This window comes from Orcinus orca, chromosome 15 (genome assembly GCF_937001465.1).
Source record: "Orcinus orca chromosome 15, mOrcOrc1.1, whole genome shotgun sequence".
NCBI lineage: Eukaryota > Metazoa > Chordata > Mammalia > Artiodactyla > Delphinidae > Orcinus > Orcinus orca.
This window is the reverse complement of record NC_064573.1, coordinates 20675514-20703049: the sequence shown is the minus strand read 5'-3', so window position 1 is coordinate 20703049 and position 27536 is coordinate 20675514. Positions and strand designations below refer to the sequence as shown.

Genomic DNA, 27536 nt, shown 5'->3' with positions numbered 1-27536 from the left:
ATCTTCCTGGACCAGGGATCGAAACTGTGTCCCCTGAATTGGCAGGCGGATTCTTAACCACTGCGCCACCAGGGAAGCCCCTCTCTTGCTCATTAAGTAAAGGCTGTGGCTAAAAGTATTCATGTGGGAATAATCTTTCCCTGCAACTTTTATTTCCTAGGGAACGAGCAGTGAATACATCCCAGCCTGGGTCCCTTCAGTTTACTGTGGGAAACCTGAAGCCAGAAGCCATGTACACCTTCCGAGTCGTGGCCTACAACGAGTGGGGACCAGGGGAGAGCTCTCAGCCCATCAAGGTGGCCACTCAGCCTGAGTGTGAGTATGAGACAGGAAGGGCAAATTTAGAAAGCATTTGTTTTCGTTGGCGATATCTTTGAATCCTTTCATAATAATTTATTGAGGTGACGGAATGGAAGGAATATTTCTGAAGCAACATGTTTAACCCGAGGGTTTTTAAAGGTAAGATAACTTTAACAAAATGGCCTTCCCACTTTGGCCATATCTCCATAATGACAAATTAACAACTATCAAGGCCTGGTCCATCCACACAGTCTACATGTTCACTCCCGAGTAAGTGACTGACTCTACCCGCCAGTACTTCATCATCAACACTGGGTTTCAGCCTCCTGCATTGATTTTTTCAGATTTTTCTAAGTTTGTCTATAAAAAGTGTAACATCAAAGGAGAAGAAAAATGGCATAGGACTTCCCAACACAGGGATTATTCAAGAACTTACTCATGCACTGAATGCCCTTAAGAAGCTTCCAAAAGTGAATCTAGATTTAAGAAACGTAAAGAGAAAATCTCTATTGGGCAATCTCATTGTCCTTTAACATAAATCACTATATTAAGCTCCATGATCACAAAGTAATGCAGCTGAATGTTATTGGACCAAGTTATAATTTAGCGATTTGTACTTTTATAAAGGAACAGCCCCCAAACTGTACATTTGAAAAATATTTCTGTATTGTACAAAATTTTGATTTTTCTACTAAACGTCTAATTTATTTGGAAAGATTATTACTGATGAGTAGTCTGCCAGCTTTATTTGGTTCAGAGTTTTAAAAAATTGTGATCTAACAGCTAAATGACATGAAGGACTACTTGTAACAAAGTACATTATTTAGAGATTTAGACACCTAGTTTCATCTACTCCTGTTCTTTGTTTTTGTTTTTGTTTTTTTGAATGATGCTATTTTATCTGTATTCCCAACCATTTTATTTAAAACTATATTTAACTTCAAAATCACCTCACATGCTTTTGGAAGAAGGTGAAGTAGAAATCAGAAAGATTTTCATTGGTACATATGAGAAAATAATCTTTGGACTAGGTCAGTTCTTAAGGATTTGAAATCAATATGTTGAAGAAGAGCAACAGAGACGTAGTCTGGCAGCTGGTATCATGCTCTGCACACTGGGCAGAATCTCCGTTCCTTCTTCCACTCAGCCAACGCTACAAAGACCAGATGAGGACAAATTGCAATAAAGTATTTGTTGGGGGTGGGGTTATGACTAAGCTGGACAAGTCTTAGAGATATTTGCCTCATAGAAATAAAACCTCACATAGCATCTTTAAGGACATAGTAATGTACAGGTTTCAGATCACATAAAAAGAAATTAAATTGAGTTATTTGTAGTGAGGTGGATGGACCTAGAATCTGTCATACAGAGTGAAGTAAGTCACAAAGAGAAAAACAAATACCGTATGCTAACACATATATATGAAATCTAAAAAAACAAAACAAAAAAAGTGGTTCTGAAGAACCTAGGGGCAAGACGGGAATAAAGACGCAGATGTACTAGAGAATGGACTTGAGGACACAGGGAGGGGGAAGGGTAAGCTGGGACAAAGTGAGAGAGTGGCAGTGTATATATGGACATATATACACTACCAAATGTAAAATAGATAGCTAGTGGGAAGCAGCCTCATAGCACAGGGAGATCAGCTCCGTGTTTTGTGACCACCTAGAGGGGTGGGAGAGGGAGGGTGGGAGGGAGGGAGGCACAAGAGGGAAGACATATGGGGATATATGTATATGTATAACTGATTGACTTTGTTATAAAGCAGAAACTAACATACCGTTGTACAGCAATTATGGTCCAATAAAGATGTTAAAAAAAATGCAGCCTCCCAGGCAGGACAGGCTAAATAATTTGCAGGACCCAGAAGCTACAGTAGAGCGTTAAGCCGTGCTCCACGGGGGACCCTCCTAAGCGTGGGATCTTGTGTGGCTTCGTTAGTCGTATGCCCACAAAGCTGGTCCGACTTCCAGGTTTCTCTTCTTAAGAATGTTTTTTTGCTGTTTGGATTGAAATCATGAGATAATGCTGATTTCCACTTTGCAGTGACTATGTTCACATGTAATTTGAGTCATCAATTTCTTCATTGACTTTTTTTTTTAATTAATTAATTAATTTATTTTTGGCTGTGTTAGGTCTTCATTTCTGTGCTAGGGCTTTCTCTAGTGGCGGCAAGCGGGGGCCTCTCTTCATCACGGTGCGCAGGCCTCTCACTATCGTGGCCTCTCTTGTTGCGGAGCACAGGCTCCAGACGCCCAGGCTCAGTAGTTGTGGCTCACGGGCCTAGTTGCGCTGCGGCATGTGGGATCTTCCCAGACCAGGGCTCAAACCCATGTCCCCTGCATTGGCAGGCAGATTCTCAACCACTGCGCCACCAGGGAAGCCCCTCTTCAATGACTTTTCACAGATCGTATATATACAGAATCAATAACTTTTAAGAATATTTGGTATTTTAATCAATAAACTTGAATAAAAACAAATTAAGTCAAAATATGTATTTTTGATAATGGTATATGCCATGTTGTATACAGACTGATAGTTGAAAAATCCATAAAAAATTCTGTAAAACAATCTTGTTCAGTTTTCTCATGGCAGAACTTAAACTTTAAAAGAATGTTCATTTTCAGAAGATCCAATTTCTATGGATCGTCTGAATTCTTCACTTCCTAATCCAACTATTATCCCTGGAATTGTTTTAGTGTACTTTTCAAGGCTGACTGGCTATGATTACATTACATTTCTGATGAAAATTCTACATAGTCAGTTTCACTTCTAGGACTGAGCAACATTATTTTTCTTCTATTAATACCATTATTTTTAAGTATCCAGTTTGAAAATCAATATCCAGCTTTTTTTTTTTTTTTTTTTTTTTTTTTTTTTTTGTGCGGTACGCGGGCCTTTCACTGTTGTGGCCTCTCCCATTGCGGAGCACAGGCTCTGGACGCGCAGGCTCAGCGGCCATGGCTCACGGGCCCAGCCGCTCCGCGGCATGTAGGATCTTCCCGGACCGGGGCCCGAACCCGTGTCCCCTGCATCGGCAGGCGGACTCTCAACCACTGCGCCACCCGGGAAGCCCCCAGCATTTTTTTAATTCACATTTTTAAAAACAAAGGGACATTTCCTAGCCAAGGGAAGGAAAGTCTTTTTCATTTGTATACTGACTAGTAATAACGCCTCATTTCATTAAAAACATTACTCATGATACGTTTTTAGTATAATTAATCAAAAAAATAAGTCTGTGATTATTTGTATTACACATATGGCCTTAACCTTTATAAAGTAAAAACAATAGCATAATTCAACTTACAAGTGTGTTTAATGAACACCCACTGTGTTCCTAATACTGTTCTACACTGTCTGACAGGTTAAGAAAGCATATGTATGTAATGAAGTAACAGCACTTAGGGCTCTCAGAAGCTTCCTGAGGAAGCAAATATTTTAAATATGTAACAGCAACAAAACAAGTAAGGAAACCTGTAAGAATTTGTTAAATGAAATATTAAAAGTCTGAATCACAGATTGGTTTATGAGCCCATTACTTGTGACGGCCGAGGCATATGATGCCAAGAGCTCAGCCTCTGTGTACCGGTGCCAGATCGAATCTCGGAGACAGAGTTTTGGGCAAAGTAGAAAAGAATAGCTTTATGGCTTTGCCAGGCAAAGGGGAACACAGCAGGCTCCTGCCCTCGAAAACTAAGTGTACCAACCAGGGCGGATTTGCTGAGGAGTTTTATGGCAGTGGTTCAAGGGTGGGGTTGCTGATAAGATTAGGGTGTGTACAGGGTTTAGGCTCTTTAATCTTGTTTCAGGTAATCTTCTTGATGAACTTTCTGGTCCCTTTAGTCTGGCCTCAGATGGTCTCCTCTGGCATAAAGAATGCTAACATCTTCATTTGCTGGGTGTTAATTCTATAAAGGGCTTAAAGGCAGTGTTATGTGTATCCCTTGAGGCAGCAGCGGGACCCTGCCCCAAGGCTGCACTATTGTTCCTTGACAGTTCCTCCCTTGTCTCTACATCCCCTCCCTTCCCAGATTAGCAACTGTTCAAATCTGCCCTTTGGATCTCAGGGAAGGTCATGGAGGCTGGAGTCTGTTCCCTACAAGAAACGGGGGACATGAAAATGCTTCCATGCCCAGGAGCCCCGTAGGGTCCTGCTCGGTCTCACATATTGTCTAGGTAATTTTTTATGCCTTAATCATATTGTGCTTACCTCCTCAAATAAGTGCTTTATTACAAAGACAGCTGCTTTGGTCCTTTGTATATACCTTCCATTCTTCCTCATTCAGAAAGCAGTCTGAGAATTTATGTAGCATAACTCACTGGGTGCTGGTTTCTGTAAGCATTTACTTTGCTTAAAAATTAGCATAAATGGGGATTACTCTGAGCTCCTGAGGGGCCCCGCAACCTCCCTGGCAAGCCTTCTGCCTACATCACTCACAGGACTTCCTGTTGTGACCCCTCGCTTCTGGAGGACTCAAGGTGCCTTCTTCAACCTTATCCAGCTACAGGCACAAAGAGACTTGGTACTGTATCTTAAGGATCTTAAGGCAACTGAATCCTGGCGAAAGGACACAGAACTACAGTTTAAAACGTAGATAGCACTTCCGGGAAGATGGCGGAAGAGTAAGACGCGGAGATCACCTTCCTCCCCACAGATACACCAGAAATACATCTACGCGTGGAACAACTCCTACAGAGCATCTACTGAACGCTGGCAGAAGACCTCAGACCTCCCAAAAGGCAAGAAACCCCCCACGTACCTGGGTAGGGCAAAAGAAAAAACTAAACAGAGACAAAAGGACAGGGACGGGTCCTGCACCAGCGGGAGAGAGCTGTGAAGGAGGAAAAGTGTCCACACACTAGGAAGCCCCTTCGCGGGTGGAGACTTCGGGAGGCGGAGTGGGGGAGCTTGGGAGCCGCGGAGGAGACCACAGCAACAGGGGTGCGGAGGGCAAAGCGGGCAGATTCCAGCGCAGAAGTTCGGGCCGACCGGAACTCGCCAGCCGAGAGGCTTGTCTGCTCGCCCGCCGGGGCGGGCGGGACTGGGAGCTGAGGCTCCGGCTTTTGTCGGAGCGCCGGGAGAGGACTGAGGTTGGCGGCGTGAACACAGCCTGCAGGGCGTTAGTGCACCGCGGCTGGCCGGGAGAGAGTCCGGGGAGAAGTCTGGAACTGCCGAAGAGGCAAGAGACTTTTATGTCCCTCTTTGTTTCCTGGTGCACGAGGAGAGGGGATTAAGAACGCTGCTTGAGAGAGCTCCAGGGACGGGCGCGAGCCGCGGCTAAAAGTGCGGAGCCCAGAGACAGACATGAGACGCTAGGGCCGCTGCTGCCGCCACCGGGAGGCCTGTGTGCGAACACAGGTCACTAGCCACACGCCCTTCCGGGGAGCCTGTGCAGCCCGCCACTGCCAGGGTCCCGGGATCCAGGGACAACTCCCCCGGGAGAACGCACAGGCGCGCCTCAGGCTGCAACGTCTCGCCGGCCTCTGCCGCCGCAGGCCCACCCCACACTCCGTGCCCCTCCCTACCCCCGGGCCTGAGTGAGCCAGAGCCTCCGAATCAGCGGCTCCTTTAACCCCGTCCTGTCTGAGCAAAGAACAGACGCCCTCCGGCGACCTACACGCACAGGCGGGGCTAAATCCAAAGCTGAGCCCCTGGGAACTGTGAGAACAAAGAAGAGAAAGGGAAATCTCTCCCAGCAGCCTCAGAAGCAGCGGATTAAAGCTCCACAATCAACTTGATATACCCTGCATCTGTGGAATACATGAATAGACAACGAATCATCCCAAATTAAGGAGCCCTGTGGATGAAAGGCGCTTGGTGCTGCAGCCAGGAGTCAGTGCTGTGCCTCTGAGGTGGGAGAGCCAACTTCAGGACACTGGTCCACAAGAGACCTCCCAGCTGCACATAATATCAAACAGCAAAAATCTCCGAGAGATCTCCATCTCAACGCCAGCACCCAGCTTCACTCAACGACCAGCAAGCTACAGTGCTGGACATCCTATGCCAAACAACTAGCAAGACAGGAACACAACCCCACCCATTAGCAGAGAGGCGGCCCAAAATCATAATAAGTCTACAGACACCCCAAAACACACCACCAGACGTGGACCTGACCACCAGAAAGACAAGATCTAGCCTCATCCACCAGAACACAGGCACTAGTACCCTCCACCAGGAAGCCTACACAACCCACTGAACCAACCTTAGCCACTGGGGACAGACACAAAAAACAACAGGAACTACGAACCTTCAGCCTGCAAAAAAGGAGACCCCAAACACAGTAAGATAAGCAAAATGAAAAGACAGAAAAACACACCGCAGATGAAGGAGCGAGATAAAAACCCATCAGACCTAACAAATGAAGAGGAAATAGGCAGTCTACCTGAAAAAGAATTCAGAATAATGATAGTAAAGTTGATCCGAAATCTTGGAGATAGAATGGACAATAGAATGGACAAAATGCAAGAATCAGTTAACAAGGACCTAGAAGAACTAAAGATGAAACAAGCAACGATGAACAACACAATAAATGAAATTAAAAGTACTCTAGATGGGATCAATAGCAGAATAACTGAGGCAGAAGAACGGATAAGTGACCTGGAAGATAAAATAGTGGAAATAACTACTGCAGAGCAGAATAAAGAAAAAAGAATGAAAAGAACTGAGGACAGTCTCAGAGACCTCTGGGACAACATTAAACGTACCAACATTCGAATTATAGGGGTTCCAGAAGAAGAAGAGAAAAAGAAAGGGACTGAGAAAATATTTGAAGAGATTATAGTTGAAAACTTCCCTAATATGGGAAAGGAAATAGTTAATCAAGTCCAGGAAGCACAGAGAGTCCCATACAGGATAAATCCAAGGAGAAATACGCCAAGACACATATTAATCAAACTGTCAAAAATTAAATACAAAGAAAACATATTAAAAGCAGCAAGGGAAAAACAACAAATAACACACAAAGGAATCCCCATAAGGTTAACAGCTGATCTTTCAGCAGAAACTCTGCAAGCCAGAAGGGAGTGGCAGGACATATTGAAGGTGTTGAAGGAGAAAAACCTGCAACCAAGATTACTCTACCCAGCAAGGATCTCATTCAGATTTGATGGAGAAATTAAAACCTTTACAGACAAGCAAAAGCTGAGAGAGTTCAGCACCACCAAACCAGCTCTACAACAACTGCTAAAGGAACTTCTCTAGGCAAGAAACACAAAAGAAGGAAAAGACCTACAATAACAAACCCAAAACAATTAAGAAAATGGGAATGGGAACACACATATCGATAATTACCTTAAATGTAAATGGACTAAATGCTCCCACCAAAAGACACAGATTGGCTGAATGGATACAAAAACAAGCCCCATATATTTGCTGTCTACAAGAGACCCACCTCAGACCTAGAGACACATACAGACTGAAAGTAAGGGGATGGAAAAAGGTATTTCTTGCAAATGGAAACCAAAAGAAAGCTGGAGTAGCAATTCTCATATCAGACAAAATAGACTTTAAAACAAAGACTATTAGAAGAGACAAAGAAGGACACTACATAATGATCAAGGGATCGATCCAAGAGGAAGATATAACAATTGTAAATATTTATGCACCCAACATAGGTGCACCTCAATACATAAGGCAAATACTGACAACCATAAAAGGGGAAATCGACAGTAACACATTCATAGTAGGGGACTTTAACACCCCACTTTCACCAATGGACAGATCATCCAAAATGAAAATAAATAAGGAAACACAAGCTTTAAATGATACATTAAATGAGATGGAGTTAATTGATATTTATAGGACATTCCATCCAAAAACAACAGAATACACATTTTTCTCAAGTGCTCATGGAACATTCTCCAGGATAGATCATATCTTGGGTCACAAATCAAGCCTTGGTAAATTTAAGAAAATTGAAATTGTATCAAGTATCTTTTCCGACCACAACGCTAGGAGACTCGATATCAATCACAGGAGATCTGTAAAAAATACAAACACATGGAGGCTAAACAATACACTACTTAATAACGAAGTGATCACTGAAGAAATCAAAGGGGAAATCAAAAAATACCTAGAAACAAATGACAATGGAGACACGACGACTCAAAATCTATGGGATGCAGCAAAAGCAGTTCTAAGAGGGAAGTTTATAGCAATACAATCTTACCTTAAGAAACAGGAAACATCTCGAATAAACAACCTAACCTTGCACCTAAAGCAATTAGAGAAAGAAGAACAAAAAAACCCCAAAGTTAGCAGGAGGAAAGAAATCATAAAAATCAGATCAGAACTAAATGAAAAAGAAATGAAGGAAACGATAGCAAAGATCAATAAAACTAAAAGCTGGTTCTTTGAAAGGATAAACAAAATTGATAAACCATTAGCCAGACTCATCAAGAAAAAAAGGGAGAAGACTCAAATCAGTAGAATTAGAAATGAAAAAGGGAAGTAACAACTGACACTGCAGAAATACAAAAGATCATGAGAGATTACTACAAGCAACTCTATGCCAATAAAATGGACAACGTGGAAGAAATGGACAAATTCTTAGAAAGGCACAACCTGCCAGGACTGAATCAGGAAGAAATAGAAAATATGAACAGACCAATCACAAGCACTGAAATTGAAACTGTGATTAAAAATCTTCCAACAAGCAAAAGCCCAGGACCAGATGGCTTCACAGGCGAATTCTATCAAACATTTAGAGAAGAGTTAACACCTATCCTTCTCAGACTCTTCCAAAATATAGCAGAGGGAGGAACACTCCCAAACTCATTCTACGAGGCCACCATCACCCTGATACCAAAACCAGACAAGGATGTCACAAAGAAAGAAAACTACAGGCCAATATCACTGATGAACATAGATGCAAAGATCCTCAACAAAATACTAGCAAACAGAATCCAACAGCACATTAAACGGATCATACACCATGATCAAGTGGGGTTTATTCCAGGAATGCAAGGATTCTTCAATATACGCAAATCAATCAACGTGATATACCATATTAACAAATTGAAGGAGAAAAACCATATGATCATCTCAATAGATGCAGAGAAAGCTTTTGACAAAATTCAACACCCATTTATGATAAAAACCCTGCAGAAAGTAGGCATAGAGGGAACTTTCCTCAACATAATAAAGGCCATATATAACAAACCCACAGCCAACATCGTCCTCAATGGTGAAAAACTGAAAGCATTTCCACTAAGATCAGGAACAAGACAAGGTTGCCCACTCTCACCACTCTTATTCAACATAGTTTTGGAAGTTTTAGCCACAGCAATCAGAGAAGAAAAGGAAATAAAAGGAATCCAAATCGGAAAAGAAGAAGTAAAGCTGTCACTGTTTGCAGATGACATGATACTATACATACAGAATCCTAAAGATGCTACCAGAAAACTACTAGAGCTAATCAATGAATTTGGTAAAGTAGCAGGATACAAAATTAATGCACAGAAATCTCTGGCATTCCTATACACTAAGGATGAAAAATCTGAAAGTGAAATCAAGAAAACACTCCCATTTACCATTGCAACAAAAAGAATAAAATACCTAGGAATAAACCTACCTAAGGAGACAAAAGACCTGTATGCAGAAAATTATAAGACACTGATGAAAGAAATTAAAAATGATACAAATAGATGGAGAGATATACCATGTTCTTGGATTGGAAGAATCAACATTGTGAAAATGACTCTACTACCCAAAGCAATCTACAGATTCAATGCAATCCCTATGAAACTACCACTGGCATTTTTCACAGAACTAGAACAAAAAATCTCACAATTTGTATGGAAACACAAAAGACCCCGAATAGCCAAAGCAATCTTGAGAACGAAAAATGGAGCTGGAGGAATCAGGCTTCCTGACTTCAGACTATACTACAAAGCTACAGTAATCAAGACAGTATGGTACTGGCACAAAAACAGAAATATAGATCAATGGAACAGGATAGAAAGCCCAGAGATAAACCCACGCACATATGGTCACCTTATCTTTGACAAAGGAGGCAGAAATGTACAGTGGAGAAAGGACAGCCTATTCAATAAGTGGTGCTGGGAAAACTGGACAGCTACATGTAAAAGTATGAGATTAGATCACTCCCTAACACCATACACAAAAATAAGCTCAAAATGGATTAAAGACCTAAATGTAAGGCCAGAATCTATCAAACTCTTAGAGGAAAACATAGGCAGAACACTCTATGACATAAATCACAGCAAGATCCTTTTTGACCCACCTCCTAGAGAAATGGAAATAAAAACAAAAGTAAACAAATGGGACCTAATGAAACTTAAAAGCTTTTGCGCAGCAAAGGAAACCATAAAGAAGACCAAAAGACAACCCTCAGAATGGGAGAAAATATTTGCAAATGAAGCAACTGACAAAGGATTAATCTCCAAAATTTATAAGCAGCTCATGCAGCTTAATAACAAAAGAACAAACAACCCAATCCAAAAATGGGCAGAAGACCTAAATAGACATTACTCCAAAGAAGATATACAGAGTGCCAACAAACACATGAAAGAATGCTCAACATCACTAATCATTAGAGAAATGCAAATCAAAACTACAATGAGATATCATCTCACACCAGTCAGAATGGCCATCATCAAAAAATCTAGAAACAATAAATGCTGGAGAGGGTCTGGAGAAAAGGGAACCCTCTTACACTGTTGGTGGGAATGTAAATTGATACAGCCACTGTGGAGAACAGTATGGAGGTTCCTTAAAAAACTACAAATAGAACTACCATATGACCCAGCAATCCCACTACTGGGCATATACCCTGAGAAAACCATAATTCAAAAAGAGTCATGTACCAAAATGTTCATTGCAGCTCTATTTACAATAGCCCAGAGATGGAAACAACCTAAGTGTCCATCATCGGATGAATGGATAAAGAAGATGTGGCACATATATACAATGGAATATTACTCAGCCATAAAAAGAGACGAAATTGAGCTATTTGTAATGAGGTGGATAGACCTAGAGTCTGTCATACAGAGTGAAGTAAGTCAGAAAGAGAGAGACAAATACCGTATGCTAACACATATATATGGAATTTAAGAAAAAAAAAATGTCATGAAAAACCTAGGGGTGAAACAGGAATAAAGACACAGACTTACTAGAGAATGGACTTGAGGCTATGGGGAGGGGGAAGGGTAAACGGTGACAAAGCAATAAAGAGGCATGGACATGTATACACTACCAAACGTAAGGTAGATAGCTAGTGAGAAGCAGCCGCATAGCACAGGGAGATCAGCTCGGTGCTTTGTGACCGCCTGGAGGGGTGGGATAGGGAGGGTGGGAGGGAGGGTGACGCAAGCAGGAAGAGATATGGGAACATATGTATATATATAACTGATTCATTTTGTTGTGAAGCTGAAACTAACATACCATTGTAAAGCAATTATGCTCCAATAAAGATGTTTAAAAAAAAAAAATTAGCATAAATGATGATAAGGCATAAAATAAAAACTAAACACCTAACTGAATAAAAGGTTACTTGTTGGTATTGTTGTCTCATATAAGTTATCTTTCTCCAGAAAATGAAAGTAGAAAATCATTCTGGGTTTGAAACATTGAAAGTATCTTGAAGTTTTTTCATTAAGGGCAGTGATAGTGGTCTTACAATGCTAACTGTATTTTGGCCTTTAATAACACCTTTGTTTTATTAAATCACCTCTCTTCTTACCACTGTATGGAGTAAGGATTATTTCCTTTGCAGACCATTGTTTACTTGCAGGGTGACCTGATTGTGTTTCATTAAGAATTGGATAATTGTCCTTGGATAATTAATCTCTTGCTGAGTAGATAGGTAGATAGGAACAGTTCAGCCCAGATAAACAGTACTTTAGAATATCTTTTACATGTGCAAAACAGTAAACTCCTTCAGTTCATTTAGATTAAGAGTATTGTGTAGCTTACTCGCTGTCTTTATTACAGACATTAGGATAAATAAATTATGTTATCAGGACTAATAGGTACGGCATGTGTATTTCATCTTCTGTTGTTAACACAAAATGCCATTTTAGCAATTTAAAAATATTTCTAGGATAAGGAACACTTCATCTTCTCCAAACCTGCTCAATAATACACCAATTCCTGAGTAAGATGGAACACCTTAGAGATCCTGTGCTTCATTTCCTCCTCTCCCCACTCCCCCCCACCTCCCGTCCCACCCCCTCCCCTCCCTGCCCTTTCTTTTCCCTACTCTTTCTTCTCTCTCGACTTCTTATAAGCTCGTCCTTCTGTGTTTTTAGAGGAAGTTCAGAGGCTGATTTTATTACTTGGTTAGAATTGCAGAATTTAGAGGCAAAGGTGGGGGGACGTTTTCATTGTTCTCTCACTGACAAAATGATCTTATCTGTTGAAAATGGGTCTCGTCTGGTTAGCATTTGCTTGCTCGTTTTATCACTGTTTTTCCAAATGTGATGTAGTAATTGTACACTAAAATGACATAGCTTTTATACAAATTGAATTTCAAGGTTTCCATATTATTTGAAAATAGCAACTCTGTTATGAAAACCATATTCTCAAGGAATAAACACTGATGGAAAACATGTCTGAAATATAAATCAGCCAGCAACTGTTTCTGAAAAGTGCACACGTACTACAGTAATCATTTAAAGAGATCAGCAGCCCAAGATCCAGTTTATGAAATAATCACCCAGAATACAAAGGCTTGATTTATAGGAAGGTCTGTGTCTCCTGATTATATCTTCCTTTGGCTAAACCCTTGCTCTTCCCTCTGCCTTTATGGTGTATAATTTCTTTGCTGTATTATCAGCCAGATTTAAGTCCCTGTGTGCTTAAGACTTGTCTAATCTTTTCATACCACATGTGGAGAATTTTTGAATTATTATTTGGGGTCCTTTAAGATGCTATTAAGGCAGTTTAATCATGAAGGATGTTAAAATGGACCACATACTGGCTGGAGGCTTGAGTTAGAACGGGGAGCCTATTTGCTAGACCACAACCCAATTATCCACAAAACCCTTTTATAGTTAAGTGTTGTAAGTAATATTCTTAGTCCATTATATTCTTTACACTGAAAAGATGAGTGAAAGCAACCCCCAAATCGACTTTAGAATATATTATACAGAGGAAATAGGACTTCCCTGGTGGTCCAGTGGTTAAGACTCTGCGCTTCCACTGCAGGGGGCACGGGTTCGATCCCTGGTCAGGGAACTACGATCCCACATGCTTCGCTGTGCAGGCTAAAAATAAAAACAAAAACCAAAAATACTTTACGGGGCTTCCCTGGTGGCACAGTGGTTAAGAATCTGCTTGCCAATGCAGGGGACATGGGTTCGAGCCCTGGTCTGGGAAGGTCCCACATGCCGCAGAGGAACTAAGCCCTTGCGCCACAACTACTGAGCCTGTGCTCTAGAGCCCGCGAGCCACAACTACTGAGCCCACATTGCCACAACTCCTGAAGCCTGCGTGCCTAGAGCCTGTGCTGCACAGCAAAGAGAAGCCACCGCAATGAGAAGCCTGCACACCTCAACAAAGAGTAGCCCCTACTTGGTGCAACTAGAGAAAGCCCACACGCAGCAACGAAGACCCAAGGCAGCCAAAATAAAATAAATAAATTTTAAAAAAGATAATTAAGTGTTTAAAAAAAGAATATATTATACAGAGGAAATAGACATATTTGCCTTTTTCATCTGTCCCTGGATTTTTTTTTTTAATTCTAATAAAGCTCTACTTCTATGGTTGTTATGGGGGGTACTGGAAAGTCTCTGAACATTATGTCTCCAAACATTACTATCCATATCCTAGGACAAGTTCCTTAATCCTTGAAACCTCATTGTCCTTGATTATAAATTGGAGATATGAATGATTTACCCCTCCTCCTCCTGATGCCAAAAGCGCAGCCTCTCTGTGCACCGGTGCTGAATCGAATCTCGGAGACAGAAGTTTTGGGTGAGGTAGAAAAGGATAGCTTTATCATTTTTCCAGGCAAAGGGGGACACAGCAGACTCCTGCCTCAAAACACTATGTATCCCAACCTAGGAGGATTTGATGAGGAGTTTTAGAGCAATAGTTCAAGGGTGGGGTTGCTGACAGGATTAGGGTGTGTGCAGGGTCTCAGGTGGTCTGACTCTTAATCTTGATGAGCTTCTCTGGTCCATTTAATTTTGCCTCAGGTGGTTTCGTGGCTGGGCCTCCCTTGACCACCAACTGTTTGCATCTGCCCTTTGGAACTCAGGGAAGGTCATCGAGGCAGGAGTCTTGCCTACAAGAAACAGGGGCCAAAAAGGCTTCCGTGCCCAGGAGCCCCACAGGGTCCTTCTCAGTTTCATTCCCAGGTTGTAAAGATGAAATGTGATAACATATGGGAAGCCCCTGAGTCTTACCTGGCATCTAGTAGGCACTCAATAGAGAGAAGTTCCCTGCCCCTAATGGGATCAAATGGAAACATAATTCCAACTGCCCTGCACTGACAACCAAAGTGGGACACTCTAGAGTAATCACTAAGGTAATAAGGCTTGATTACTATGCAATCAGCCATTTACGTATATTATTACTTTCCCCCTAATCATCCCCTCCCTCTTACTTAGCACGCTATTGTAGACTGGTTTGTTGTCTAATTTGCCTCTTGTACATCTTTGCAACCCTAACTAAAATTTGAAGCTTTATGAGCAGAAAACACTCTATTATCCCATAACATGTGTCACAGCATTGCCATTTTGCGAATAGCTAGCTGGTTAACATTTGCTGGTAGAATCTGATTTGTACTTAATTGGTGGTGGAGATGATACGTATCAGCAGTGTTTATTCATCATGATTCTATAAATTAAGCAAGCCAAGTAAATTACAGTTCTGGCTAGCTAATTTCTTGTATCACTTAAACTGGTTTCCAATTACTGACTGCACTGCATGGTAATTTGAGTGAATATTTGGGATGACTGTGGAGGAGAAGTTGACCGTGAGCCAATCAGCTGGTCCAGTTTTGTGGTCGTGTACGTGGCTATAGACTAATAGTAGAAAGAAAGAAATATAAGCACTGATGTTTCATCTTTTTAGGTAACACACAAATGCTGGTATAATTTAAATATTCTCTCATTGCAAAACATGTTTTCAGGTATTACAAGTATAAGATGAGAGACATTAAAGGCTTATGGTATGGTATCCCCGGCAACGAAGGCTTAAGGAATCCATTTGGATTTTTTTTTTTTTTTTTTTTTTTTTTTGCTGTACGCGGGCCTCTCACTGCTGTGGCCTCTCCCGTTGCAGAGCACAGGCTCCGGACACGCAGGCTCAGCGGCCATGGCTCACGGGCCCAGCCGCTCCGCGGCATGTGGGATCTTCCCGGACCGGGGCACGAACCCGTGTCCCCCGCATCGGCAGGCAGGCTCTCAACCACTGCGCCACCAGGGAAGCCCCCATTTGGATTTAATGGTCAATTAGCAAGGTATTATATCTTCTACAATGATGTATATTACTGGAAAAATTAGAGGTAGGCTTGTGAGCGTGGGTTGTTTAATCACGTTAGAAAAATTGAAAGCAAAAGGTGAGTCATTCAGTCAGTCAGTCATTCAAAATGATTCTTTTGTGCTATGTCCTAGACTTCATGGTCCCATACAATCACCATTACTACATGTGCCTATTTACATTTCAATGTATTGATGTAAAATAAACTCTAAAAGGCAGGCACACTAACCACATCTGTCAAGGTAACCCTTAAAATTTAAATAAAATTGAAAACTAAAAATTCAGCGCCTCATTAGCCACATTTCAAGAGTTCATATATGACTGCTGGCTACTGTATAGGACAGCACAGAGAACATGACCATTATTGCAGAAAGTTCTATTGGGCACCCCTGATCTAGATGCTCTGCTGGTACATGAGGATACAAAAGCAAGTCAGAAAATGTCCTGACTCCCAAGGAACTATTAGTCTAGTGTAAACTATTTTAATTAAGCAGAACTCATTAAAAAGATATTTAATAGATTAGTCCCCTTTGAAAGTTGAAAAAGTTCATTATGTGTTGAATTAATGTAAAAGATTAAGTTTTAAAAGACCAGAGAATCTAGATCTGAACATATTTTCTGATTAGTTTCTCAAAGCTCCCTAAATATTTTCTCAGATAAAAAAATATATATACATATTATATATATATATATTATATATATATATATATATCTTTCAGTGCAAAATTAAGGGTGAAGGACGAAGATGACTTGTTGTTTGGGTTAATCAGTGGTACAGCATAATTCAATTCCCCTAAAAAGCCTCTACTGGTTCCTTGTTACTCTCTCTGAGCACAAAGCATAATTCAAGCTTCTTCCACTGGTATAACCAAACATCTAAAGAAGCTATCTACTTGGTGAGAAAGTATAGAGAAAAAAGCTACAGATTTCTGACTGCTATTAGGGAGTGTGAAGAAAGATGACAAGAGAGTGTCATAATAATGAGAAGTTCCTGGAGAGTATGGGTATCTAGCCTGGGATAATGAGCTTCCAAAAAGGTAGATTTGTTTTGGGTTTAATTGCCTCGTTTGGTTATGTAGCCTACTGAAAACGAAAGTAGGTTGCTTGGTAAACTGAATTAGAGCAAAATAGAGCTTGAGCATCATCAGGGATGTTGTCATCATGCTGCAGCAGCCAAATAAAACTCTACTTCAAAGATAAAACAGCTGAGCTGAGCTCTTTTAATGGGACTCCTTCAGTCATATTGGATTCTGTGGAAAGCTGGTGTTCAGGAAGTGAAGAAGAGTAAAGACACACAGAGAATATAGCATTTGTACTAATATGTATTTATATATTCTCTCATCTTGACAGCCCTTCTATCTGAATGGTCCATCAGCAATTATTGAGCACCTACTATGTGTCAAGCCTCTTATAAGGTGCTGGAGAGATAGAAGGTAAAATAAGATGGGCAGAATAGTATCCAAAAGTTTAGAGATTAAATTTTTGAAGAAAATATAGTAAGATAAATTGTTCTAAATCATACTGTGGGATCAAATTTATTTCCTCTTTTTTTTAACCTAAAGTTAGGATTATAAGATATTAGCATATAAATAATATATAATTTAACACATATATACATACATCTATGTACACACATATACATTTTGTGTTTTAGTATGAAACATGATAGTACTTTTTAGAAAGTAGCACCTGAAGAAATTTATAGTTGACTATCCTCATGTGATACCCAACCCATAAAGAGTGAAACTCATTTTTTTTTTAACATCTTTATTGGAGTATAATTGCTTTACAACGGTGTGTTAGTTTTGCTTTATAATGAAGTGAATCAGCTATACATATACATATATCCCCATATCTCCTCCCTCTTGTGTCTCCCTCCCACCCTCCGTATCCCACCCCTCTAGGTGGTCACAAAGCACCGAGCTGATCTCCCTGTGCTATGTGGCTGCTTCCCACTAGCTATCTATTTTACATTTGGTAGTGTATATATGTCCATGCCACTCTCTCACTTCGTCCCAGCTTACCCTTCCCCCTCCCCGTGTCCTCAAGTCCATTCTGTACATCTGCAAATTTATTCCTGTCCTGCCCCTAGGTTCTTCAGAACCTTGTCTTTTCTTTTTTAGGTTCCATATATATGTGTTAGCATACGCTATTTGTTTTTCTCTTTCTGACTTACTTCACTCTGTATGACAGACTCTAGGTCCATCCACCTCACTACAAATAACTCAATTTTGTTTCTTTTTATGGCTAATATTCCATTGTCTATATGTGCCACATCTTCTTTATCCATTCATCTGTCGATGGACACTTAGGTTGCTTCCATGTCCTGGCTATTGTAAATAGAGCTGCAGTGAACATTGTGGTACATGACTCTTTTTGAATTATGGTTTTCTCAGGGATATGCCCAGCAGTGGGATTGCTGGGTCATATGGTAGTTCTACTTTTAGTGAAACTCATTTTTAAATCACTATTTTATGGACTCTTTTAACTGCAGGTTATATTCTGCCTACTCTGAAGTATCTTATGTGCTACACAAAAGGATAATAATTTGACTTTAACTCTTATTCTCTGATTCCAGTGTTCCTGCATTGTTATATTGTTTTAATAAAGATATTATTTCTACTTTGTAGGAACACAGCTGAGGGGAATAATACCTACAACTATTCCCTGTTCTGTGAAAACTCTTTTGGGTCTCAGCCCAATCTTCCCACCTTGGGAAGCCCCATATCACATCCAATATTGAGTTTAAACTGGGCCAGAATTTCTGACCACAGGATGTTTGACAGATACAGGGGATTTCCATGGGTTGAAATTGAAAGATTTTTAAGATGAGGCCACACAATTACTGCTTTCAATGTACGATGTTAAAATTGGAATCAAGATGGTGCCACCAGTGTCCAAGAGGAAGTGATCATGGCCTTTTATTAACTGGAAGTCGAATAGTGGAACTCTGAGCCCGTGATTAATGCAGGTAGCCTGCTCATTACCACCTTATTTGAATCTGTAGTGTTCCGGGTCTTTAGAGTGGAGGAGAGAGAAAGGTAGTTGAGAACAAGCATTCAGAAATCAGATTGGATTAGAATTCTGTCATTTTTACTTACTAGCTAACTAGGGTGAGCTGGTTTTGCTAAACCACAGCTTCCTCATATGTAAAATAGGGAGATCTTGCAGGGATGTTGTAAAACTTAAAAGAAAAATCCGTAAAATGGGACAAAACAGTACATCCTCAAATGATTATCCTGAGAATTCAATGAGGTGTTTAGCATAAAATACTTAGCCTGCTCTCTGGCACTTTTTTAGTCCGCAATTAATGCTATTATAATCTTGCATTCCATCACTGCTGTATTCTGATTATTCTCATGAAGTCATGTTCCTTAACAATGCACATAATTTGTTCATTTCTATCTGTGGGCTGCTGACATGTGTTTGAAATGCTCTCTTTCTTCTTTAGGCTATTTCATAAGTCTCTTGTATTTCGATTTTACGATTTTATTTAAGATTTGAAAAGCAGAAGCCCACTCTGGCTAATTCACCCCATGGATCCGTTAGTCTGCATAAGCTCATTTTTCCTGCTCCAAATTTGTTCACGTCTTTCATTCATTCATTTTTTTCTTTCAACAAATAGTTATTGTGTGACCCTAGTGGGCTACCCTGTATTTCTCAGCACTGGGAGTTCAGCAGTAAAAAAAAAAAAAAAGACAAATGTTTATCTTTATGAGGCTTCTATTCTAGCAATAGAAAGGGACAATAAACAAATAAAACTAAAGCATGCAGAAGAATAAACTAGTTTAAGGAGATAGAGAATGAAAAGGATAGAGGTGATTCTAGAAAGGAAAGTCAGGAGAGCCTTTCTGAAGAAGAGGCGTTTAAGGGGACCTGGGAATGAATTCGGAGGGATGCCAGCAAAGACCTCGGGCAGAGCCACATTTTAGGCAGAGCCAACAGCAAGTGTCAAGTCCCTGGAGAGGAAGAGGAAGAGGACCACTGTGTGGCAGCAGAGCAAAGAAGAGGGAGAGTGAAGAGAGGAGTCCACAGGTAGCAGGGCCCAGACATGAGAAACCTTGAAGCCACAGTAAGGAAGGTGGATTAGTTCTCAGTGCAGAGGCATCTGCGCAGGAGGGGGTGACATGATGTAATTTTCATTTTAGAAGTGGGAGCTAGAGAGGAGGCTAATGTGTAGTACAGTCAAGAGATGTTTGTAGATCCTGTTTGGGGGGAAACTGTAGAGGTATGAAGGACTGGTAGGATTCAGGATGCCTTTGGAAAAGATGAGACTTGCTGCTGGGTGTGGGATAGGAGAAAGGACAGCAGTCAAATTTACTCTTTGATGTTAAGCCTCAGAAACTAGGTGAATTGTGGGACCATTTTGGGTTCTGAAACTTGATAAAGAGCCAGCTTGGAGGGTGTGTGGGGAGGGGAGAGACATGAGGGACAAATCAAGACTTTTTAAAAAAATATGTTAGGTTTGGGCTTCCCTGGTGGCGCAGTGGTTGAGCGTCCGCCTGCCGATGCAGGGGACAAGAGTTCGTGCCCCTGTCCGGGAGGGTCCCACATGCCATGGAGCGGCTGGGCCCGTGAGCCATGGCCGCTGAGCCTGCGCGTCCGGAGCCTGTGCGCCGCAACAGGAGAGGCCACAACAGTGAGAGACCCGCGTACCGCAAAAATAAGTAAATAAATAAATAAATAAAAAGTTAGGTTTGACTGTTAAATGGATTCAGGTTTTATTTACTTAATTAGACTGTAAGTTCAAAGAAGGTGCCCAATATTTTGAATAGAAAAATAAAAGAAAACGCCACATACTGCTAGCCAACGGCCAAGGTCATGCAGTATTTAGCTTCTTATAGTGGCAAAACTGAACAGTTCTTGGAGTAACAGGGGCAAATTCTCCATGTTGTCAACTATAAAATATCTGTGCCCTACATGTCCCTGATTCATGTGTTACAGGGCTATGCACAGTGCCATGCTCAGAAGACACTCAAATATTTGTCAATCACAGAGAAGCATCCTTCTTAGAAAGCATCCTGGCAGGCCAGTGAAGTGTAATTTGATTGGCTGATCCCAGAAAGGGAGAATTGACTAAAAGGATGCCTCAGATGCACAGCCCAGTCTTCTTGCTGCCAAGATTTTCCAAGAAAGCAATCCAAAGGGGGCTAGTTAGTGCCCAAATAAGTGTTAGCCCAGAACCAGCTTGTTTTCTGATACGTCCTTTGCCTGTGTTCATTAAACAGGAGATTGAATTCTAATAGGATGTCTATTCAGAAATGACCCAGCTGTTGAGTCACCTTATTCCCTGAGATGGCATCAGGATTTTATCAGTGGAAGCCTGGTTTATAGGTCCAAGTAAAGACTACAGAATTCACAAGGAGTTTGCCTTTTGGTTTGTAATATCCCTTTTCTTTACCCTTTTCCCTGTCTTGGGAAATCTTATACACCCCGTTAACTCAGGGTACCCAGAATCCAAAACATTCACCCAGTGATCTGAAGCATAAAGTCAAGTTCATAAAGTCTATTTGAGATAGCTGATTTCAATCATTGAGTTATACAAAGAATAAATTTGGGGATCAGGGAGCTTAAGGCCAGTCGTAGGATGGGTCAGTACACAGCGGGTATCACCAGGCCTATATCTATGTCTAGATTGCTCATCCAGGGTTATTTATGTTAGATAACTCTGCTTACAAAAAATCTGTTTCCTCATTTTGAAAATGGATGTAACACTAAACCAATATACAAAATACCTGGGTTCTAGACTGAGACATTCTCTGTATATTGCTGTTATGTGTTTGAGAAGGTCACTTACCTTTTCTGATTTTCAATTTTCTCTCCTAAAATAGGGATTATCCTGCCTGTGTTAGTTCCCTGGGGCTGCTGTGACAAAGTGCCACATGTTGCCTGGTTTAAAACAACAAAAATGTATTCTCTGACAGTTCCGGAGACTAGAAATCTGAAATCAAGGTGTCAGCAGACGCATGCTCCCTCTTTAGAGAAAAATCTTCCCTTGTTGCTTCCCGGCTTCTGGTGGTTTTGGCAATCCTTTGGCATTTTTTGGTTTATAGGTGTATCACCCAGTCTCTACTTCCATCTTCACATGACCTTCTCCCCTCTGTGGCCATGTCCCTTTGTGTCTTCTTTTTTTTATAAGGATGCCAGTCATACTGGATCTAGAGCCCACCCTAATCTAGTGTGACTTCACCTTAATTTAGGTAATTATATCTGCAAAGGCCTTTCTGGGTACACGTGAATTAAGCAGGGGGCAGTGGATGGGGGAAACTATTCAACCCAATATATAAACTTCCCTAAAAATCATATAGATTGTTAGTAAGTTTCCAAGTAATGTGGGTGAGGACTAAGAAAACTATTATATACATATATATATGCACACACACACACACACACACACACATACATATACATATATGCATACATATACAGACTTTTTTTTCATTTTTATTGGAGTATAGTTGATTCACAATGTTGTGTTAGTTTCAGGTGCATAGCAAAGTGAATACATATACATTTATTCACTCTTTTTTAAGATTCTTTTCCCATATAGACCATTACAGAGTATTGAGTAGATTTCCCTGTGCTATATACAGTAGGTCCTTATTGGTTACCTATTTTATATACAGTAGAGGGTATATGTCAATCCCGATCTCCCAATTTATCCCCCCCACCTTACTCCCTGGTAACCATAAGTTTGTTTTCTACATTGACTCTGCTTCTGTTTTGTAAATAAGTTCATTTGTACCCTTTTTTTAGAGAAGAGTTAACATCTATCCTTCTCAAACTATTCCAGAAAATTGCAGAGGAAGGAATACTCCCAAACTCATTCTATGAGGCCAGCATCACCCTGATACCAAAACCAGGCAAAGATATCATAAAAAAGAAAATTACAGGCTCATATCACTGTTGAACATAGATGCAAAAATCCTCAACAATATACACATTTTTTAAAAATTAAGAAGCTACCTTTTTCATTTAAAAAATAATTTCAGTTATTGCCTCTCAAGCAGAGAAATATTAAAAGTACCCTTAGTTCCTTAAAATCATATTTGATATGTTCCTACCTTCTTCCGCTCTCCAGAATTCTAACCCTGCCTTGTAGGCTGTAGGACACAGTACTTTCTGAATATTAAGGACTGCAAACTGCTTAGGTGGCCCGAAGCGAACTAGCAAGTGAAAGAAATCAGCTGAGTAACAGTTTGCAGAAGCTGCCAGCATGAGCTGTGACAGGCACTGGCCACACCCTCAGATTTCCACTGTTTGACCTTCAGTTGATGAAAACGCCATGATCTTTTACTCGCGAACATTGATGGCAGCACCTTGACTTTGGTTTTAACAGCTACGACCCAAAGCATTAATTGCATGTCATCACCTTGAAATCTTTCAACTTCAGCCCATAGCAATCCCCTGTACCTGTGAAACATCCTGTGAAAAAGAATTTTGGTCCAACCTAACTCCTCCATTAGCTGTGACGAAATTAAATGCGACAAAACTAACACTGTCAGAGTTGTGATTAGAACATGGCATGACATTCCTACCACAGTGCTAACGCATGTCTGTGTGTCAAGATTAGCCGTGATAATTTCAGGGAAATGGAAAAACAGTTACCTGAAAGCTAACTGCATTTGAACAATTCTGTAATGAGTTAAAATTCTTATTATTCAAGAAAACATTGCCATAACAGTATAATATTTTAAAAATCCCAGCATTATTGAGCTTATGCCAGTCTGAGTGACTTATGCTAACCCCCACGCTGAAGAACATGCTAGGGACATCATTTCTCCTCCCTATTGTAAATCACTTGAGCTTAACCTTCAGTCTGCTGTCTGCTGAAGACTTGATTCAAAGTCTCCTCCTACTACCTTGCAGTGAAATAAAAAAATTATTATTATCACTTCCATTCTTCAGAGGGACTGACTTGTAGTTCAATCTAACCAAATGCTTAGGATCCCCAGAAATGACTTGATGCCCCTTCTGGGTTATGTTTCATCATTTAATATAATTTTAAACCACAAATAACAGTGTAATAATAGATTGTACATATCACTCACATCTTAGATTATGCCAACAGCTTGATTAATTTTATCACTTGGAGTATGATTTGTTCTCTGTCCTTTTGATAATTTAATGTTCTTACAGTAATTTTGACACTCTCTTTGGAAATACTAAATTTTCTAGAGTTTTTTTGTTTGTTTGTTTGTTTGTTTTTTTTTTTTTTGCGGTACGCGGGCCTCTCACTGTCGTGGCCTCTCCCATTGCGGAGCACAGGCTCCGGACGCGCAGGCTCAGCGGCCATGGCTCACGGGCCCAGCCGCTCCGCGACATGTGGGATCTTCCCGGACCGGGGCACGAACCCCTGTCGCTTGCATCGGCAGGCGGACTCTCAACCACTGTGCCACCAGGGAAGCCCCTAAAGTTCTTGAGTTATTCTAGTGGCATTTCTTACTTCTGTAGTGTTGGGTATGGTAACCAGTAGCCACAAGTGTCTGTGGAGCACTTGAAATGTGGCTTTTGCCCAAATTGAGGAGTCCTGAGAGAGTAAAATCCACACTGGCTATTAAAGATTTACTGTAAGCAACGTAAACTATCACATTAACACATTTCATATTGATTATGATTTGAAGTGACCATATTTTAGATATATTAGGTTATATATATATATTTTTTTAAATTAATTTCACTTATTTCATTTTTACCTTTTTAATGTGGCTACTAGAAAATTCAAATTACATATGAGTATTCATGCCTCACATTATACTGGACAGGGACGACTTTGATATATTCCCTATGTCTTATACCCAGCCACAAGGAAGTCAAAAAGATTGCCAATCTGATATTAAAATGAGTTTTGGAGTTATTGAAATACAATGGTTAAACAAATCCATCTTCTTAAGTATTTCTGAATATTATCTAAATAGCGTCATGTTTAACCACTATTTTCCTTATTTTACTCCAGATTTACTGAACATTATCATCAATGGCCTTTGAATGTTTGAGTCAGAGACATTTCTTTCCTATTGGTCTGAAACTTTATGGCACAAATGAAAATTTAAGCCAAGGAGGTGGGGTTGGGGAAATAAAAGGAATCTTTGGATACAGAATAGTACATCCGTGTCCCTGTGTTCAGTTTTACTTAAAGTCATTGTCTAACTTCTGTGAGATGATTTACTGCTGAAGACTATTTGTCTTCCTGCTGCTATCTCTGAACAAGCCCAAATCTTCCATGTGGTTAATAAACTTCTTATCTTTTGAATACTGAACATAAAATAAAATAAAATAAACTTAATCCTCAGGGTGGTTCAGTCAGCAGACGGGGAGCCTTTTAGATGCTTCTTAGAGATAGAGGACAACTAGGTTTTCTGCCCTGTGCAATGATCAATCTTCCCTTTGCACGCGTGTATGTGTAAGGGCATTAAAGGTGCTTCTCAGTGATAAATGTCAGTGGAATCGCAAAGTGAATATTAATTTCAGTATTGTCAAGGTCACGTGTGTACCCAGGTTCATTGTTATTGGGATTTTTATTGTTGCCACTGTAAGGAAAGATATTTTTTTCTTGAGCTCTTTTTTTCAAGTATCGGGAGCGGAATGGAGCAAAATTCCTCAACACGTATATACGTTGCTTGGAAAAAAGTGCCTTAGCAGAGTCTGATCTGTTAATGGGGTAATTATTTTGAGTGCCTTAAAAAAGAGCAAAGTGTGGGTTTAGAGGAGCTCAGTTAGGTGGGAATAGAACAAACAGATGATCACAAAATCTGGAGACTAGCTAATGTTCCTAAAAAGCGGCTGACTATATATGGAAAAAGAAAGGAAAAAGTTGCAGGAGAAATAAAGAAAGAAGAAAAAAAGTCTGTGATGAGGCCATTCACAGAACTAGGGTGTGAAATTGTCTAGCCCAGAGCCCACGAAATTAAGAGAGAAGTAAAGATGAAGAAAAATAATAGGTTATGACTATCCATCTGAGGATCAATACCCAGCCAGATATCTCTGTATATAGTGAAGAACCTCGACCCCAGTGTGGGTACCAATACTGTGATATTCACCTGCCCACACACCACACCCACACACCTGCCCAGTCTCGCTTTAATCCAGTGTTTGCTATCTCAGTGAACAGCATGAGGAACAACCAGCTATGCAAGTCAGAAATACAGGAGTCATTCTTGATGCATCTCTCCTCTCACTGCCCAACCTCCAATCCATCAGATGTTGTTGTTTTTACCTTCCCTGTAGCTCTTGAATCCCTCTTTTTCTCTTCATGTCCATCACCATCATTCTAAATCAAGCTGTTAACCTTTCTCTTCTGTGCTATAGAATATTCTCCCAACTGGTCTCCCAACACCTACATTTGCCCCCTTCAATTCACAATTTGTATAGTGGACAGAGTACAAAATGATTAAGTCTATCAGTACCTTGACGAGTCTTAAAACTCAACATCTTCCTAACACCTTTAAGGCCCAGTATGGTCTCACCCCGACGATCTCTCCCACCTCATCTGGACCTCTCCTAGCTCCTTGTGGCCCCATCACCTTAGACTAAATTTTAAGGAAGGTTTCGTTGTTTCCACTGCTGATTCTCATATGATGTCCGGCACACTGTGAAAATTGGTAATATTTATTGAGCATTTCCTTGGTACTAGATGCCATTCATAAATGATTTATTATTAATCTCCACAACAAAGCCATGAGGTAGGTGTTGGTATTAACCCCATTTTTGTTGTTGTTGTTGTTGTTTTGTTTTGTTTTTTGTGGTACGTGGGCTTCTCACTGCTGTGGCCTCTCCCGTTGCGGAGCACAGGCGCCGGATGCGCAGGCTCAGTGGCCATGGCTCACGGGCCCAGCCGCTCCGCGGCATGTGGGTTCCTCCTGGACCGGGGCACGAACCCGTGTCCCCTGCATCGGCAGGCGGACTCTCAACCACTGCGCCACCAGGGAAGCCCCAACCCCATTTTTAAGGTAAAAAAAAGTAAGCTCAAGAACATTAAGTAGATTGACCCTGGCTATATAGCCTGAGCAAGGGTACTGGATTTCAGGGTCTCCTGTTCTGGAGGCCACACTCTTTACTGTTAGTCTATCTCACCAAAGTTTTATTAGATGGGATGTAGCCCAGATCGGTAACTTCTGTGAAACCTATGTGTTAGGAGAATAGAGTTCTAAATTTCTTCTCTAACTATGGTCCCTCCACAAAGAGTCAGTTTACCCAAGGCAGTTACTTATCTTTTAAAGCCTAGAGATAGATAAACAATACATTTCTTCCCCTATCTTTTAAGGTAGGATCTTTTTGCTGTTATGTAGAAAAACCTACTCGCTTGACCGCTGGAGGAAAGATTGCTGCTTCCTTCTCCTCTAATACACAGCAGCAGGGCTCTTTTATAAAAGCAATCCATACATGTCATTTATTGACTCTATTAAAACTACAGACGTCAAATATTGATTCTTCCCATACCGACCATAAATACAAGCCAAATTTGAGAAAGGTTGCTGAGATTTAGTTACATCATCACCATGGGGAACACGCTGGGTTGCACTTAAGCTGAAAACACCTGATTCTCTGACGCGTATCTATAATATTTATAGAGAACTGACTTTTTTGTGTGCAGAAGTACGCTCCTGAAGTATATACGAGTCTCAAATAAGTGTGAAACACGCCAAGAGGCCTACACCTGTGCCCTTCCTAGGGATTTCTGCTTGGGACTCTTCTATAAGAATTAAACGTACATGTACGGTCTGTATAACAACAAAATAACTGTGTGGAGTATTTATGAGAAGGTTGAAAGGTTTAACTTACGCTTACA

The 27536-nt window shown here is 40.7% G+C and overlaps 1 protein-coding gene across 1 annotated transcript in view; it reads left to right on the top strand.

Moving 5' to 3' along the window:
- The window catches only part of LOC125961282 (netrin receptor DCC-like), a 292487-nt gene that overhangs the window by 116253 nt on the left and 148698 nt on the right, over positions 1–27536 (top strand). The window contains exon 4 of the mRNA XM_049698140.1: positions 161–315. Within this exon, the coding sequence (XP_049554097.1) occupies positions 161–315 (155 nt within the window). The remainder of the gene's footprint in view (positions 1–160; positions 316–27536) is intronic.